Source organism: Equus przewalskii, chromosome 29, assembly GCF_037783145.1.
Source record: "Equus przewalskii isolate Varuska chromosome 29, EquPr2, whole genome shotgun sequence".
In the NCBI taxonomy this organism is placed as follows: Eukaryota; Metazoa; Chordata; class Mammalia; order Perissodactyla; family Equidae; genus Equus; species Equus przewalskii.
Genome location: NC_091859.1, coordinates 28,424,413 through 28,444,142, shown reverse-complemented (window position 1 = coordinate 28,444,142; position 19,730 = coordinate 28,424,413). Strand labels below are relative to the sequence as shown.

The 19,730-nt window shown below is 47.2% G+C and overlaps 1 protein-coding gene across 2 annotated transcripts in view; it reads right to left on the bottom strand.

The window, feature by feature from the left end:
* Nucleotides 1-19,004, bottom strand: part of CHST11 (carbohydrate sulfotransferase 11) — a 256,373-nt gene extending 237,369 nt beyond the window's left edge. The window contains exon 1 of one of the 2 annotated variants that reach the window (XM_070600767.1): nt 18,320-19,004. In XM_070600767.1, coding sequence (XP_070456868.1) covers nt 18,320-18,437 — 118 coding nt within the window. In that variant the 5' untranslated portion in view covers nt 18,438-19,004. The remainder of the gene's footprint in view (nt 1-18,319) is intronic. The other variant, XM_070600766.1, reaches the window with a different exon arrangement.
* Between the last annotated feature and the right edge of the window lie 726 nt (nt 19,005-19,730).

The window sequence follows — 19,730 nt, the reverse complement described above, 5'->3', positions numbered from 1 at the left end:
GTGATAGGCCAGGCACCGGGGACACAGTTTGTGCTTTCCAGAAGCCTGTAATCTAGTGCAGACCAAAACTTACACAAGAGCATCCACGCTGAGACTGAGGGAGGCTCTGATGGGAATCTGGACGACAGCTAGACCAAACTGGCTGAGATCAGTAAGACCAACATTTTCATCTACTGCTGGTGGAGCATAAATGGATACAACCATCTAGAACGCTATTCGGCCACACCTATCTAGAGCCTTCAAAGGTTATAACCTATGCATTCCCCTTCTGAAATTTATTTTCAAGAAACCTGGACAAATATTTAGGTACAAAAGGTGTACCATGGCAATTTTTTAAAAGGGAAAACTTTTTGCAAAAATGTTCAACAAAAGAGAATGACTAAATTCCATCCTATGATAACAGATCCATATGATGGAATATTACAGTGTTTTCAAAGAAAATTGGATGACATGAGAAAATACCCATGATTCAGTACTAAGTGACAAAAGCAAGACACACTATAATATATGCATGATGATTTCATCTTTGTAAATATATATACATTTATCTCTAATATTTATATATCCATATATGTATCTACCTACATATATATAAACATATATAACAACAGGCACATGAAAAGATGTTCACCATCACTAATTATTAGGGAAATGCAAATCAAAACTACAAGATATCACTTCATACCCATCAGAAAGGCTATGATTAAAAAGACAAAAAAATAACAAGTGTTGGGGAGGACATGGAGAAAAGGGAACCCTCATACACTGCTGGTGGGAATGTGAATTGGTGCAACCACTAAGGAAAACAGTATGGAGATTCCTCAAAAAATTAAAAATAGAACTACCATGTAATCCAGCTATTCCACTTGTGGGACTATATCCAAAGAACATGAAAACACTAATTCAAAAAGATACATGCTCCCCTATGTTCATCACAGCATTATTCACAAGAGCCAAGACGTGGAAGCAACCTAGGTGCCCATCGACTGATGAATGGATAAAGAAGATGTGGTGTATATACACAATGGAATACTACTCAGCCATAAAAAAGCTGAAATCTTGCCATTTGCAACAACATGGATCGACCTGGAGGGTATTATGCTAAGTGAAATAAGTCAAACGGAGAAAGACAATTACCGTATGATTTCACTCATATGTGGAAGATAAACAAACAAACACATAGATATGGAGAACACATTGGTGGTTAGCAGAGGGGAAGGGGTTTGGGGGGAGGATGAAGGGAGTAAAGGGGCACATGTGTATGGTGACAGATAGAAACTAGACTCTTGGTGCTGAACATGATGTAGTCTATACAGAAGTCAAAATATAATGATCTACATCTGAAAATTGTATAACGTTATAAATCAATGTGACCTCAATTTTTCAAAAAAGAGTTATTTTGGTTATAAAATAAATAAATAAACAGAAAAGCAAACTAAAGGTTAACAGAGATCCTTCTTGCATGGAAGGGATCAGGGAGACTTTTTTGGAAATGGGTCCCTTTTTTCAAAATTAAACACTTGAATTAAGTTTATAACCAGAAAAAATATATATATACACACACATATATATATATACACAAAACATTGCTTTATTTTGACACTGCAGGGCAGGGGAGGGGGCAACGGTGGAGAAGGAGCCAGTGGTGTCTTCAACCTCGCCACTTGATAAATCGTACGCCAAGACTCATCTCCATTGAGAGCAGGACCTTGTCTGTTTTGTCTCCGGCTGTCTCCCCAGCACGTGGACCGGTCATGGCACCCACGACACCCATTCCCTAAATGCCAGTGAACAACTGAATGAATGACCAGAGTCCAACTCAAATGTTCTTCTCTGTCAAGGTCTGACCTCCCCTAAACTAATTACTCCTTTTTTCCAGCCGCCCATGGCCGTTATTACAAAGCATAACAGCTAACAATTATGGGTCTGTCGCCACTTGCTAAATTGCAAGTTATTTGACTACAGGAACTAACTCTTATTTAGATTTGTCTCTTTAGTCAGATAAATGTTTGGTCAATAAATGTTTGAGTGATGGATGGAGGGGCAGATAGATGTCAGTCTCTTCATACCTTATTAACAGTAATTATTCACTTCAATTATGATTTAACCCTAACTGTAAATGTGTATCCATTTTGAGAACTGCCATCATAACAAGATCTGAATTGCGAGAAAGTCTTAGAAATAGTCCCAGCAGTGAAGTGCAAAGCTGTTGATGGTTTTAGCCTTGACACACTTTCTTCGAACAAAATTTTACTCAGAACCCCAAAATATGAAATAGATAGGCAAGGAGCCACTCGGATGAGGGTGCGGTTACTGCCACCCTCTGTGACCTTAAGTTTTCTGCTCTGGACCCCTTGGGCTTGGAGGAGTGGTTTGCAAACCGCCAACGTCTACATTTGTTAGGAACACAGGAGACGGTCCCCAGTAGGGAACAGAAGAACCAAGACTAGACCCCAAGTTTCCTGACCCCCCCACGCAGTGCCCCGTCTACTTAACTGCCCCTCCCCTTCCTGCCAGGGTTGCCGAATTTTACAAAGAAACACTTAGCGACGACAGCAGAGGCCGATGTGCTGAGAAGTTAGCGCTCTCAGTCCATCGCTCGTTTATTTCCTATGAAAATAAAGGAGGAATGTCTCTATGACTTTCCAATGACAACATCCTTGACGCGGTTCGAATCCCACTGGCAAGAAGGCACTTACTATCAGAAATGTATTTATTTTTAAAATCTCGATTTGCTTTTACAGACACAGGAAACAAAGTCTGCACAAGCAGACAAAGAGTCCTCTCTGGAGTCCCCTAGGAAAGGGCCCTGAGCCACTCCCCCCCCGAATTAAATGGATTATTCTAAAATGAGCACGGCCACCGCTCCTGGTTAATATTTTTAAGCACATAATTGTCCTTTCTAGGATGGCGCGCACTCTCCCAACAAAAGCTGTTTGATTACAAGTGACTAAAAGATTGCCTGTTCAGTTTCTGACTTCACACCTGCACCTCCATTCTTCAACAGCAAAATTATACAGAAAGCCCGACATACGATAAAACCTTGGCTCTTAAAGGATTCACCACCTAATTATTTCATTTTCAAAATAATCTCCATTCCAATACTTCGGCATAGACTCCCAATAATAAGTACTGCCTTAATTAGCCCTTCCAATCCCTAAGCCCTAAATCCCTACAAATTTGCATGTTTGAGTCCAGAAACCAGCCCTGTAGTTTGCACGGCCACACACCTCCTTAAAAAAGGCTGCACATGCGCGATGACATTATGTGACTGTTTTTTAAAATTAAGCCTTTGGGAGAGTTCTCCCTGTGTGTTGTTGTTTTAGTGGGGAAAAAAAAAAGAGGATCAAAGTGGCAAGATACCTCTAAGAGGAAACCAGCTCTAGGATATTTACCAACGGGTATCAAGTGCTACAGTCTAACAGAGGAAATGAGGGGGGCCCTCAGCTCTGTACAAGCGCAATGCTCCCCAACGTGATTCTGAAAGCCAGAGATGCCTTTTTACGTTCCGTGTGAGCTCTCCAATCGAGCCATCCTCTCTCCCACAGCCTAGGAGTGAGGACATCCCAAAGAGGCAGCCTTTTGATATGAAGATTACATAGGGTAGCCTCTTTCAGGGGGACAATGACATCAGACCCCACACACAGCGCACAGGGCGAGTCTCCTGGGGCCCCAAATCCTGACCCTTGGGTCTTGGCTCCCAGGAGGAAGTGTCTGACTTGGTTCTCTAGTCTACACTGCTCATCCTCAGGGCAGCCCACAGAGACCACCTGACCCCAGATGGACCCAGGAGCTCACACTGAAGCAAGAAATTCTCCCCCCGGCAACTATTTACACACTTTCCCTTTCTCCTGCCACTTCTTCCAGGGCCCGTCTGAGGGTGAACCCGGGGCAGCATTAGCAACTGAGAGACTGAAACTCAGCTTCCACGGCCTATAATTTTGGCACAAGCAAGGCAAACAGCGGAGGTTTAAATCCGTCACAGAGCACTTTTAAGCCATTTCTTACTTTGCACTTTAGACATTCATGAATAATCTTCTTACCTCCCATTAAATGATAATAATAGAAACTATCTCAAAACGGCCCCGAGTTCATTTTGAGAAAGTGCATTGAAGATGTCTGTCCTTCTAATGCAACAAGAGAGTGTAATTAAATTGAGCTTAAATTTCATCCTCTGAAAAGCAGGAGATGCTAACCCTTCTATAGCTCCCTGGGTCCTAAGAATAAAATTCAAACTTGAGAGCAGTCAGCCCTCCAGGTCCACTGCCGACCCACTTCTCCACCCTGTGTTCCCAGACACCACTCTCCTTCCTGGAGTCTGTCTCCCCTTGTCCCCTAGCAAATCTCCACTCATCCTTCAGGGCCCAGGGCCGACATCACCTCTCCCGTGAAGTCCTCCTCAACACCCTCACTCCAAATCTCTCACCCCCCTCCCTCCTTCCTCAGCAGTTTGTCTCTCTTTGTAACCCCAATCACACTTGGCCCCATCAAACAGTTAATCATGTGTGCTCCTGTCCACCCCAACAGAATGAATGTTCCTTGGGCCAGTCTTTGAACTCATACGGTTGTGTCAGAACCATTTTAAACCAAATGTAAGCAATCCTCTGAAGCCCTCTGAGTTTCCATGGCTTCATCTGCAGATTGGAGTTGATAACAGTGTCTCTCTCTACACTGCAGAGTGTTTTAGGATCTCATTAGCGGGGTCAAGCTTTAGATGGCGCTTGAGTACCCAGCAGACTTGGAAGACACCTTAGAGGCCTGAAATTACTTTAGCGATACACATACGACTCCACAACTAATATCTCTTATTGAACACATAGAGTCCTAAGAGAGTCAACATTCTTCCCAAAAGGCATAGCTTAAACCCAAGAAAGAAAACATGTCCCTAAATAAAGGGAGAAAGGGCAAAAAACAAAAACAAAAGCAAACAAAACTCCATAATCCAAGGCACAATACGCTCTCTAATACTTCAGAGCCGGACTATCCAAGATGGTGGCCACCAGCCACACGTGGCTACTGAACACTTGAAATGTGGCGAGTCTGAATTGACATGTGTCATAAGGATAAAATGGACACTGGATTTCCAAAGATGCAGTAACCCCCTAAATCTAAAATATCTCCATAACTTTTAATATTGCCTGTTAAAATGAGAATATTTTAGATATTAATTTCACCTGTCTCTTTTTCCTTTTTTTAAAGTAGCTACTAGAAAATTTCAAGTTAAGTATGAGCTGAGAGTACATTTCCGTCGGACAGAACTGCTCAAGGAGAGTCTTATTTCAGACCCTCCCATTCCGAGCTGAATGAGCAGATCCCTTCCTGGGACACACTGCTTACCATTATGGTTACAGCACATAATAACCACATCCTTGATAGCTGTTTATTTTTTTGGCTGTGTCTACATCCAGCCACGATTGTAGTTTGCTACTAGTTAAATGAGTTGTTCTTTGCTCTCTAACTTGGCAGCTCACTCACTGCAGAATCAACCTGGAAATCAAATCAGCAATGGAAATGGCTGAACATTCCATACCTGCCATCCCCCAAAGCAAGATTTTCTTCTTGGTCATCAATTATCATCAATGTATTCCTTCTTTCAATAAATATTTACTGAGTGAGCACCGCTATGGTCTAAATTTTGTGTCCCCCCAAATTTCCCATGTTGAAAACCCAATGCCCAAGGTGATGGTGTTAAGAGATGGCACCTCTGGGAGGTGACGAGGTCGTGAAGGCAGAGCTCTCATGAAGGGGGGTAGTGGCCTTACAAGAGGCCCAGAGCGCCCTCACCCCTTCCACCATGTGAGGACCCAGCAAGAAGTCTGGACCCTGGAAAAGAGGCCTCCTCCATCATGCTGGCACCCTGATCTCGGACTTCAAGCCTCCACGCTGTGAGAAATAAATTCCCGTTGTTCATGAGCCATTCAGTCTGTGGTATTTTGTTGCAGCAGCTCAAACAGACTAAGGCAACTACTCTGTACCAGGCTCTATTCTAGATGCTGAGACACTGTGGTAAACAAGACATGGCCTGCTCTTAACGAGCCAATACAGTCACGTGCTGCGTAAGGATGTTTTGGTCAATGACAGACCGCATACACGACAGTGGTCCCATAAGATGAGTACCATACAACCTAGGTGTGCGGTAGGCTACACCATCTAGGTTTGCCTAAATGCACTCTACGAGGTTCACACAACGACGAAATCGCCTAACGATGCATTTCTCCGAACACATTCCCATTGTTAAGCGACACACGACTATGTGGCAGAGTACGTGCATGCACAAAGTACCATAGGATGCAGAGGAAGGACATCCATCCCCTTATTCTGACCAGATGGGATGGATGAAGGTTTCACAAAGAAGGTACATATGAACTGGACTTTGACCTCAGGACACATCCAAACCGAAGAGAAGTGAGTGTCATCTGAACAGACAATAGCACTGGCCCCAAGAGGGGATGAGCTCACCCAGGGATAGAGTGTAGGGTAAGAGGAGAAGGGGCTATCACTGAATGCTCCACTTGGAGTCTACAGCTGAGCTTAAGGCCCTTATAAAATAATTATTCCTTGACCTAATTAGCTGAAACCAAGAACACGTAGATGGGATATGCTGGTGGGCTGACGAGTACCGTCTGTGGTGTCAGTCAGACCCAGGCTGGGATCCTGTTCCAACTTTCCAGTTCTGTGACCTTAGGCAAGCTCCCTAACCTCTCTCGGGCTCAGTTTCCTCATCTGTACAATGGGAATGATAAACGCCCACCTCACCAGGTTGTGGTGAAGTTTAAATGTGATAATCCCAGTACAGCAGTTGGCATACTGTCTGATACACAGTAAGTACTCAGTAAGCAATCGTTGTTTCTAGCGCTATTTTTAGTAAAGCATCAGAAAAATACTGAATCTAAATGAGGGTTTCCCAACTATTGATATTCTGGGCTGGATTATTCCGTGTTGTGGGGCGGGGGGGGGGGGGGGAGGGGGGCTGTCCTGTGCATTGTAGGATGTTTAGCAGCGTCCCTGGCCTCCACCCACTAGATGACAGTAGGACCTCCCTCCAGGTGTGACAACCAAATTGTCTCCAGACATTGCCAAATGTCCCCTGCAGGGGGGCAGAGAAGGGAGCAAAATCGTCCCCAGTTGAGAACCACTGTCTAAATCAATAATTAGGTGAGATGGTAGGGTCATCTGGAGAGCCATGTGCGTAAACAGATAAAGACTTTTTCAACTAGTAAAGAACCAGGAACAATGACAAATGGACTCCCCCACCCTCAGTTAAGCATCAAGTTCAGCAGGGACTGTCTCCAAGGGACCAGGGCGGAGCACGGAAGAGCATCAAATATGCCCTTGGCCTCAAGTTGAAGAACCCTGGGCCCAGCCCAAATCAGGATTACGGTCTTCTAACTAAAATTCAGTACCTGCTCGGTGACAGTGGGCGGAAACAGGCCTCTGCCCCAGCTGCGATTGCCACCCACCAGAGGAGGCTGTGCTGGGTTGCAGCCGCTAGTCTTCTAAAACGACTTTTCATCCTCCTCCAAGTTCAGCTTCAGAAATGGCACTGACGTGTGCCCCATGTTTTATTTTTCAAGCGTCACTTTTTAAAGCTAATGGGAAATCGAGGGGTAATTAGGTGTATAACTGGGGGAAAAGCTACGGCCTCAGTATTCAGCAGAAAACCACAAGGCTGATTTTTCACCAAATAAACTCCGCTTTAGCAAAACGCTACACTGAGGCAGAGCGAAGTTTTGGCCTGAGCGAGGAGGTGCGCCAGCACGGCAGACAGCGGGCCGGCGCGTACGGAAGGAAGATGTTCATGGGAGTCTAGAAGCTGGACCCTTTTAGTAAACCTTACAGTATAGGGCACACATATGAAATGGATAAACATTTGCTCAGGTTCCAAACAGAATGAAATACAACAGCATTGCTGTAAGCAGGAAGATTAAAATCTTAGAATGAGGAACCACAATATATTTATCATAACAATAATATATGTATCCTGGTTTTGCATGCATATTCAGTGCATTTTCACATCTAATTTCTTATTTCATCCTCAGCACCACCACCACGTAAGAGGAATAACATTACTATCTCTACTTGGCAAATGAGGGGACCAAATCTCTGAGCTCGTGACTTCACTCAGTCACTCATTCAATCAACCATTAAGCCTCTGTGATGTGCCCTGCACTTGCCCGAGTCATGGGGTTGGCCAAGTACTGTGCCAGATGCCGTGGAGAGTCTTGAGCTATTTCTCAAGGAGGAGCGTTATCAGCATTCAGGCAGGATGACTCTGACGGGTGGAAAGACCCCACCCTTTGCAGGACGTCCAGCATCCTTGGCCCTACTCACTAAATTGATGTCCTCAATCCTTGGGACAACCAAGAGCGTCTCTACACATTTCCAAATGCAGGGGGCAAGGGGTCGCCCCTAACTGAGGGCCCCTATTAGACGTTCAGAGCAGCACATGGTTTAATTCTAGTTCCATCAATTCCTCTGCTTGTGACCTTAGACAAGTGACAATCTCTATGCCTCAGTTTCCCCCTTGTAAAATGTTGATAATAACAGTGTGTACCTTAATATATATTATTCCTCACAGGAATCTTATAAGCACCCAACCCATGTCACTCTTCAGTAAATACCCAATAAATATCTTTATTATTTCCTCAACTTGCCCCCTGCATATCCTCGTTTCCTCCCAGCTCTAAACCACCTTCTCAGGGCGGCCTTCCCTGAACACCCTATTTAAAACCGCAGCCCCCTCATGGCTTCCATTTCACAGCCTCCTTCCTTGCTTTATTTTTTCTCTGTCGCATTTGTCACCATCAAGCATACTCTATATTTTTAACATGCATTTGTTTATTGTGTCTCTTCCAGGAGAATGTTCCATGAGGACACGGATTCTTGTCTGTTTGGTCCCTGCTCTATCTCCAGCACCTAGAACAGAGCCTAACTCTTAATAAGCATTCAGCAAAAATCACCTGAATGACGTCAAATGGCCACAGGAGACAGCCAAGGCCTGAAATCTGGTCTCCAGCTTGCAAATTCGGCATTCTTTTCACTGTGGCGAGTGACCACGTACAATGATATTAATGGTAAAAGACGTCAACCGTTAAGAAATGTGAAGCATTCCGTTACAACACTACCTCAGAGGGCCCTTTGTTTTCTCTCTTCTGGGATCCTCTGAAGTTATGTACAGCTTCTAACAGAAACCCAGCCACCCGCCTACTGCACTTGAGTTAGCTTGGTGGGTTTTCTTCCCCAGGCTTTCAAGAGATTCATAAGGACTTAAACACTTATATTACTGGGTTTCTTTATCTCTAGCCACATCTACTCGAGTGAGAACTGCACTGTGAGTGGGTAATACTGGAGATACCAGTTCTATCCATAGTACTTATCTAAAGCCAAACTCTGACTCACCCCCACAGAACCAGCGCCAGGTTAATACTGTACTTTTACCCAAAGTTGGCTGCGGCGGATCCTGACAATGACCCACCACATTCAAGACAAGTCTAGACCCGGGGTTCCAAAGTCTAGTGGAAGTCCACCACGAAGGGGTCTGGGAAGGAAACATCAGGTGTTCTATTTTAATCTAAAACAAGAAATTTAACCGATGTCAAAAATACGAATTGACACCAACACCTCCATCTAACCTGTCATATCAAGTTACAGGTCATCTATGAAACTCAGGTATCCTGAGGAGGGGGACAGAGGGCGACAAAGTGAAGTGCATGTAGTGGCCGCCTCAATAATCCCACTGCTCTGAGCGGGTCAGTGGATCACCACTGACAACTGAATCCTAAGTAGATTTACAGATTATATTTACTTTCACCTAAGCTAATCCTCACAAAATGGAATAGAGGCTTAAGAGACCCCAGCCAAGAAACCACAGCTTGGAGATAATACTCACAACACGCACACACACAAGAAAATGGCATTCCTCTCTCTCCGAGTCTGCGAGTCTTCAGACGCCACGTTACAAGGCAAAAAGGACGATAGACTCAGAGGCAACAAGGAATCGGCCAACAGACTTATCTAGACAATAATGAAGATGTGGACTTACAATCACTTATTGCTGGAAAGTTAGAAATATCCATATCCTAGATACTTAGATAACGGTAGGAATAATGTATAAATTACTTATAAACAAAATATATTGGGGATGACTACTCAAATTTGTTTTATCAATAGGGTGTGCTGAGCACTGTGGATGTTGGCTCATCATCCATTCCACCCCTCCTTCTAGAAGGCCCTTCTAGACTGCAAAGGCTGGGCATTTAAAAGCTGTATTTCCCAGGCTTCCCAGAAGCCAGGGCTCTGGATGAGAATTTGGTTCCCCTAAATAGAAGCACTCACTCAAGATTTAGAAAGCAGACATGAGTGAGAGGCCGTCTTCCCACCTTTCGGTTGTTTTGCTGCTGGCAAACGTGGTGGTGGAGACAACACAGCTTTTTGCAACAGCATTACAGGGTCCACTCTCCAGCCTTCTGGGTGTTGAGAGGCAGCTGCAGCGGGGAAGCTGCCGGATTCTGGAATTGAGATTTCTGATCCTTGGTTCTCAATGTCATCAGTTTTTCTTGCACTCAGGAGTTCCAGGGAAAGTCTCAGAGGTAGCAGCACCCCCGGTGGGTCAGTTTTGAGCAGCCATGCCAATATATGTTTGTTTATAAATCATTATATATACCACAGTCACAAGACACTTAATGATGGGGACACATTCTGAGAAATGTTAGGCAATTTCATCATTGTAGGAACATCACAGAGTACGTTGACACAAACCTAGACAGTATAGCCTACTCCACACCCAGTCTGTACAGTACCCATCTTATGGGACCACCATCATATATGCGGTCCATTTTTTATCAAAATGTCATTAACGCGGCACATAGCTGTACTGCTATTAACTGGGAATCATGCCTGGAGGCCCAGCCAAGAGCTCTACACCTCCAGCCCTCCCAACAATTTTATAAGCTCCAGGTTCCCTCCATTAAATACCTTTCTGCTTAAAATACCTAGACCACTTTCTAGTTCCTGCCCTAAACCCTGGCTGAATCTAGCAGAGCAGGAGCAAAGAGGTTTGGGAGACAAATGGAATAAACCACACCAGAAGTGTCTGGACCTGAGAAGCCAACCTAGCTCTTCCCTCTGGGCTCTATGCAAACGCAGCAGAGGCATCTTTGAGAATCAGTTATTTACTCTTTAAATGTTTCCTAAGCACCTCTGGGCCAAGCTTACAGGCAGAAACCATGCCTTGCTGAATCAAAAGAAGAAAACATACAAACAAACAAACAACCACAATGCATTTCTAAAAGGGCTGGTGAAGGAAACGATAAAGCCCAAATGGCCTGGAAAGAAACTAAAATCTACCCTGGGGATACCTTCTCCAAGGAATTTCTAGATCTCTCTCTCTTGGAACTTCCAGGGTCAACCCTACATTAAATAACTTACTTCCACACCCTTCCCATTCTGACTCTTACCGACTTCTTTAGTTAATCACCGAGGGACCAGTAATCGCAAGTCCTAAGACTGAGAATTGGTGCAAATTTCTCAAGCAGAGCAGAAAAGACTCAACAGCCTGTGTGCTGGCAAAGCCTTTACGGAGCAGGCGATCAGGGCACGTGGGGACTTCCAGGCCCTCAGCTGGAGCCCACATCTGGCAGGAGAGCCATTTTTCATTACCTCACTGAGGTCATGGCGTGTGCCACGGCTTACAAAAGTACTTTCACAATTTACAGAGGTGGCCTCAGAGGGCATCAACCGCAAGACACACTGCTACTTTATGTCCCACTAACAAAGAAAAAGGTCACCCATCAAAGGACAGCACAGCGCTAAGATACCATCAATTCCAACACGGTCAAATTTCATAAACACGAAAATGTGAAAAAATGAGTCTCTTAGTGTCAATAAAATACAGTAATGCATGAGGTTAGGAAGTGGGGGAACCCCACACTAGGACCCAGGTCTTTCACCCCCAAATCATCAATCCATTCAACCTCTACATTCTTACTGAGCGCTTACATCAGTCAGGGGACGTTGATGGTTACTTTTATTCAGAAGGCCATGGATTGCACCCTGAACATTTTGTTTAAGAATTTCCCAACACAAGCTCTTTAAGTCTTTAAGTCTTTTCTGCTCTGCTTGAGAAATTTGCACCAATTCTCAGTCTTAGGACTTGCGATTACTGGTCCCTCGGTGATTAACTAAAGAAGTTGGTAAGAGTCAGAATGGGAAGGGTGTGGAAGTAAGCTATTTAATGTAGGGTTGACCCTGGAAGTTCCAAGAGAGATAGACCTAGAAATTCCTTGGAGAAGGTGTCCCCAGGGTAGATTTTAGTTTCTTTCCAGGCCATTTGGGCTTTATCGTTTCCTTCACCAGTTCAATTCTCGAATCTCTTTTTCTGATTTGCACGTTACTGTTTTTACAATGCGAAAGAAGGGTGGTTTAGTTGGGGGTTGGGGGAGAGGGGAAATAGGATTTACACGGCGCCCACTTTACCAAAGGGCACTATCCAATGCCAGAAGATAAACACCAAGAGCAAGTGAGAGGCTTCAGGGCTTCCACTGGTCCAGGCCCCCTCCCCCAGGGTCCTCTGCACAAACCCCTCCAGGGCTTCCATCCCATCCAATCAAGGTCAAGGCCCACACAGTCTCTCTCCACCTCATAGTCTTTGGCTGCTCCCTCCCTCTGCTCCCAATGCTCAGACCAGCTGCCATGCACGTTCCCACATCAGGGTCTCAGGGACGGGACTTATGCTGCTCTCTGACTGGAACATTCTTCCTGAGAAAGACACACGGCCAGCTCCTTCCCTTCCTCCAGGTCTGTGCTCTCCAGTGCCATCTTATCAGTGACATTCCCTAGCTACCTCTATATTAAATTGCAACCCTGGCCTCTCACCTCCCTCATCCATCTTCCTTGCTTTGTTTTTCTCTCTTCACACCATCAGACATGCTACATATTTGACTTCTGCATTTGCTTAAAGTCTGCTTACTCCACCAGAATGTAAGTTCCATGAGGGCAGAAATAAATGTTAGTGTTGTATCTCCAGTGCCTAGAGCAATACCTGGCTCAGAGTAGAAAGAAAAGAGAGAGAGAGAGAGAGAGAAAGAAAGAATAGCTCTGTTCCTGCATTTTGTTGAATCACAGTTGATCTAAGATGCATCAAATTACCAGTTCCAGGAATTTTTAATTGACACATCAGATTATTCAGTGATCTCATAGGAAGAACTGCCTTTGTCTTCACTTGTGATAAGACGGGGATCTCAGAATTCAAGAGAAGAAAAACGAAAAAGAGAAAATGAGTGAGCAGAACTTCCGGTTTCTCTCAGAATCTGAATTTACAAGCGGCCTGCTGGCAGTGACTTTCAGGAGAGCCTTCCTCACGTGCCGTCCCTCAGATTCAGGACAAGTTCGTCCTTCGGGTGGATTTAAGGAAGGGAAAGGGTGGTGCTGTGCATGGAAGCCTTTGATTTCCTGTTTTTAAATGGCTGTGCTGATAGAGCCAGCCACAAGCAAACGGACTTCAACCAGACACGCAAATGTAGACAGCAGCCCCTCAGCTGGCGGGTGGACTCCCTCGCCCCTCCCCTCACAGAAACACCCCCACTCACCCCCACTCTTCCTCTGGAGCCTGAACACCACTTTCATTTCAGAAGGCAATGACAACGAGGACTCCTGAACAGTGGCTCTAACTGTCGAAGGAAATTGCCTAAGTGTTTGTGTCTCATCTTACGCGGCTGTGAAAATGCCCCACTGAGGCACAAACATTTAAACTGCCAAGGGGGGAACCCCATAGTGGAAATGTCTTATCCTCCAGCTATTTACTGCTGCTTTCAGGATTCATAGCCGTCTCCCATTTAAGACTCTCCTGACACCTTTTCAAAGGAAGTTTCAGACAGATAACATAAAACAGCCTCTACGAACTGGTATGACTTCAAACTTATTTCTTATATAAGCAAAAAGATTCTCTAATTTAAAAGTAAGTGTGTGCAGGCCAAAAAAAAACCATGATACCAGACTGATCTCCTGCAAAGAGGTGGGGGTGGGAGAGCGAAGGCCTATGCAAGTCTATAAATTAAAAAGGTTGTGGTTAAATTTTCTGTCTTTAAACTTAATAACTAGTCACAATAATGAGGTATTTGTCTAAAATACATAATATCAAACAGGATACAAGATGCATGATGTGATCTCAACTATTTTTTTAATATAAATATTCTATAATGTATAGAAAAAAGTACTAGTTGCCTCCGGGTGGTGGTATAATGAATGGATGATTGTCTTCTGTACCGCCTAAATTTTCTAAAATGAGCAGATATTACGTTTATAATTAGATTAAAATTATAATACAAAAGCGGTTTGCCTTCAATCTAATCAAGTGAAAACTACAAAGGGTAACCCAAGAAGTCTTTAAATAAAGGGTATAATCTTTCACTACATTCAACCAAAGCAAAGAAATTTCAGGCGACAGTGAAAGTAAACATTTTGCAAAAGGAAAAAGGAGAGGAAGAGAAAAGAGAGAGAGAAAAAGGCTTTCTCCTCTGCAGGCTTCTCTTCTGTGAACAAGAGCTTTCAAACAAAACCACAATCCTAGGCAGGAACACAAAAGGAAGGTTTAGAGGCGCTGTCTTCACACACTCAAATGCAGCCAGGGGCCTCTCGGCTCTGCCTGGCAGGGCACAGCTCCATCAAAGCCGGCGTCTGGGGCAGGTATGCGAGACTCTTTAAGGTCCGGGATGCAGTTTCAGAGGATGCATTCGCTGATGGACTCAAGCCCGTGCAGAAACCACAGGCATGTAGTTCCATCCTCACCAACTTCAGGAGCAGCTCACGCCCACAGAAGGCATCTGTCCTGCACCCTGCGGGTGGGTGGGTTTCTTCAGGCCAGTGGCTAAATGAGGCCAAGCTTCCCCAGTACCCAGGACACGGAGCAGTGGCCCCAGTTGCCTCACGCTTTGGGGCAGCCAATCTAGGCCATGGGGAATGCCCCTATCTGGCGCATGATGAGCTTAAACGAATCCATATCTCAGGGGATTTCAGAGACCAGGAAGGAAGTGTCCCCACTGGGCAGAGCCAGACTGACCGACCAGGCATTCTTGGCAAGGCTAGACTTAACTTTCCCAAAAACCAGAGAAGTGCGTCTTCTAGAGGTTAGACACTTCACGCATTCACCCAGCAAATATTTTACTGAGAACCTACGTTGTGTCAAGCACTGTGCAAAACATCAGCATTAGAATAGGGCCTAAAACCTGGTACCTGCCCTAAAAAATATGCTTTGAACAACGACTATTAACTCAGAGGGTCAAAGATCTAAAGAAAACTGCCTTACTGACAAGGCCCACTTCTGCTGAACCTCCAACCAAATTAAAGATCAATTACTCAAGGTCATGAACTACTCAAGTTTATGAATTAGAAAAGTACAAAAGATAACGGAGCCCAGATGAGAATCAGAAGGAGAAACAGCCAGCCACTCCCCACCCCCCGCCCCTATCTTTTATTCTTTCTCTCCCCCATCACATACTCCAGGTATTCTCTAGCCACCAATGAAGGCGGGAATCCATCTCTTTTGCAATACTACCTGTCTATTTGGGATATAGGTGTCTGGAACTCCTGCCAGAGGGCTCCAAATTTTTAGCAACACAATCTGTGCCATGCTGTGGTCCCTTCTGCCTCTCTCAGGGTGAGCTGGGAGGCTGAAACTGCAGAGCCAGGCTAAGGGATCAGCGATCATTACCCCAAATCCTTCAGAGAAGCACAGATCCAGTACCTTTTAAAGAAATTCAGAGCAGCAGGAAAACAATTTAGCATGAGCCCTCATCAACAGTGTCATTTAATAAAGTGAAAAAAAAGAAAAAAGAAAACGTTTAATATGGATTCCCAAGCATATTTTTATGTCCTATGTAATAATAAACTATTGACATGGAGTTTTCACGGAACCATATGTAATTCAAAATAAAGAAGACCTTCCAATTGAACTGTCTGCAGTTCTGCAATCAACAGACTGTACTGAAGGCAGTATTTGCTGTGGACTGGAAAAAAATATCAGAAGAGCATACTCATAGAGACGCGAATAACAAACCAATGTCATTTCTTGGGAGGAAATGGGACCAGAAAGAGAAGCAAAGGCTGAGAGCACAGGGTCAAGGACAGAGGTTTGTTATCAAGAAAGCCTTGGAAAAGGTTAGACTGAAAAGAGCTTAATGCCACTTGTAAGTCAACTTAATATTCTAACTAGAGCTGGAAATTTTAGCAAAGTGAGAATTACAAATTGGAAGTTTCTTCCTGCTATCTCTGGCTGGAAAGGTATTCCCTAATTCTCACATAGGAAACCCAAAGCCCAAGATGCATGAAAACCACGGACAGTAGTATTATTTCACTGTAGCTAGCATTTCACTGGACACTAACAGGCACAGAGAAGTTACAGTGCATTCCTGCTGAAGGCTAATAGTCACCCTTGTTCCAAGCATTTCTGCAGAGAATTACCTGGCATGTTCCGTCCAGAGAAAACTTTAAGTGGCCTAAACACATCTCTAGAGTCTAGACAAATCACCCAGCCCTTTGTTTAAACTGTTTGAGCCCCAGTGTATTTGCACACCACCCAGTCCACTAGCCCTCTGGGGTGGAGTCTGGCCTGGTCTCCAGGATGCCACTGTCTGGTCCTGCCCGCTGCCGGAATGCCAGCGAGGTCCATTTTTAAATGCCCTTAGAAGTTTCACAACCACTGGGTTGGGCGAGGAGACAAACACTGCTGTAGTTTGCTGACATGAAGCTAAAAATATGAAACTGCAAACAAAAGCCATCTTTTACAAGGCTGGCTCGGATGTCCTGAGGTTACGTGTGGTGGTGTCTGACCATATCCTTGGCAGTGTGGCCGCCTTAACAGCTGCTCCAGGCCAAATGGGGCAGAGGGGCATTCTGTCCCCGCGCTGTCAAGGAATCTCGAATCTCGCAGCCGGCAGTCCCGCCGGTTTGATGGAAAGAACAGCTTTATTCCTCTGCCGTCGACCCAAACGCAGGCTGGATGAATTCGGGGCTGCGTCTGCTGAAAGTGTTAGATACACACAGAAAGGAGAAGGCGGGAGGCAAAAAGAAAAGCACCAACCCTATTTCCCTGGAAGGAAATCTGTTTCCAGTTCCCTCCTCCTTGCAATTATAAAAGCAAATTATTGTGTGACTATACTGAGAAAGGCAACTCGGAGGCGTAAAAAAATGGATTTCGAAGCCAACGTGGCCCGGCGGGGGCCTGCTGGGGGTGGAGGGAACCGTGGCTGGGCGGGGAGACCCGCGTTACCCCAGAAGCCTCCTTGGAAGGGTCTACCTGTTGGGCTCCGCAGTCGAGCTGCGAACCCGCGGCCGCCGCACTCGAGGGCGCCCCTCCCTCCCCAGGTCCCAAACTTTCCTTTGCGCCCCTCGGAAGGGGCGAGATTCGTCTCTCTCTCTCAGTCCGGATTTCAGATGTGGAACTTGTCTAAGCCACTGGGGGCTGGGGGAGGGGGCTCATTCCCACACGGCCCCGGGGACTCTGGATGCTGGGGATCCAGGAATGGGGGATGCAACCTGACCATTAGCCCAGGACCCGGCCAAAGTTTCCTCCAAAACTGCGGTGGCCACGGCATGACCCAGGAGCTCTGAGTTCCCCGGCGCAGGATCAGGAGGAGGATTGGGGTGGGCCCCACGGCACCAGTCGCAAGGTCAATGAGGAGCCGAACCTCGGGGGCAAACAGCCGGCGCTGGGCCCCTTCCCCAGCCTGGCGGAGGGGCCGCGCCGGGCACTCAACCTCTCCCCACACCTGCTCAGCGCGGCGCCGAACCCCGGACATGCGGATGCCTAGCTCCGGGCTCCCCAGCTCGCCGCAGGGACTCACAACCTCGCTGAGGCGCGCACCCTTCGCCCCCGTACCCCCAACCAGGAAGAGGCAGCGCGCCCGGGCGCAGGGCGGCCGGCTCCCGGCGCCACTTTCATGCTCAGACCTCGGCACGAGCGGGGAGGGAGTTCCGTTCTTTTCAAACAGACTCCCTAACCCCAAGGGCTTCCCACAACCTCTACCTTGCCCTGTTACCTTGCAGACAGTCAGACAAGAGACACAAAGAAAAAAAAAACACTACCGCCCCTCCTGTTCCCATCCTCCAGCCTGGATCCGGGAGGAAGAAGAGAAGGGAGTACATCTTCCCTCCTCCCCCCACCATCCCGAGTCGGGGACCCAGGCAGCCCCGGGTAGCAAGGAGCCCCGAGGTGGCCGAGGGAGAAGAGGTAAGGTTGGAAAAGGCAGAAACCAGGCGGAGCGAGCGAGCGAGAGCGCGAGAGAGAAGAAAATATCCAACAAAACCACGCTAACGCGCCCCCTACCTGGGTGCAACATACTTTGGAAATAGAAGATGACCAGGATAAAGGATCCCAAGCAAGTGGCCAGCACCATCCGGCAAATTCTGTTCATCCTCATCACTTCCAGCAGCGCCGGCTTCATGGCTTTGTCCTGGCTGCGGGGACCGGGGTGTCCGGGAGGCGCGCCCGGGGCGCAGGAGCGGGGACCCCGGCGCGCGGAGCGGAGCCCGGGAGGCGCAGGGCTGGGCAGGGATCGGAAGGAGGATCGGGCTGGCCCCACGGAGCCCCCAGCCGCGGGCAGGGGTGTGGAAGGCGCCGGAGTTGCTCTGGAAGTGCCGAGATGCGTGGCCCCGAGGCGGCGCGCTCCTGCTCCTCCCGCGGCTCCTCGCCGCCGCCTCCGCTCCCGCCCGCGGCCGCCGCTGCCTCCTCGCGGGCCGGGCGGCTGGGGTGCGCGCGGTGATGGTGGTGCCGCTGCGCGGCCGCTGTGGCTGTCGGACGGACCCCCTCCCTCCTCTCCAAAGGCTACTTCATTGCGCTCCAATGATCTATATATTCCGGGGCTGGGTTTTACCAAAGGCAACTCGCAGCCCCCGGCGAGGGAGGGCGCCGGCGGAGAGCCGGGAGGAGGGAGGGCCCCGCGCGCCGGGGCGGAGCGTCGCGGTCCCCCCGCCCCTGCCTGGGATTTGGTCGCGTCCAGCTGTTTCCCGGGGAGTGCGGAGTGCGCGCCGCGCTCCCGCAGGGTCCCAAAAGCCCTCAGTCCCCGGCCGGGCTCGGCCGCCGTCTGGAGGTTGTGTCAGCGTTTCCATGACAAAACCCGGAGGAAAAAAATACGAATAAAATCGCCTCGGTGCTGCCACCCACTCCTGCGGGCGTTTGAAGAGGGAAGTGGCGGGGAGCGGGTTGGGCACCTGGAGCGCGAAGGGGGCTGGTGGTCCGCGATTATTTGAAATCCCGGGGCAGGCTGGCCGGGAAGTTGCCCCTGGCCCCCAGGGAGCCAGTGCCCTTTTCCCGACGCTCAGAACAGGGCGGTTTCGTTTTCGTGTCTTTCAAACGACAGTCCAACTTGAGCGACGTTTTGGAAAGGGGTTGAAGACAGCTGCCTTCGGGTCAAGGTTAGGGAAACCCTACAACCCGCAGGGGTCAGGAGACAACTGAGCTTTCCTGGGGATTTATGCAAAGTCTCTGACACCCACCCCCCACTACTCCCCACCAAAAGGCAAAAAGGGTTTGTGGATTTTAAAACTCTGCCTTCCCAAAGGGTAGACGTCCCTCCAGACTTCCCGAAGTGACACGAGTCTCAGCAGGGTGGATGTAAGAGGATGCCCCCAGAAGTCCCTCACAGCCAAATCTAACCAACTGCTGGAAAATCCAAGCCGCCTTAGCATTGGCAGGTAAACGGAAAGATGGCGTTGCTTTCTTGTATTGTATGAAGTGA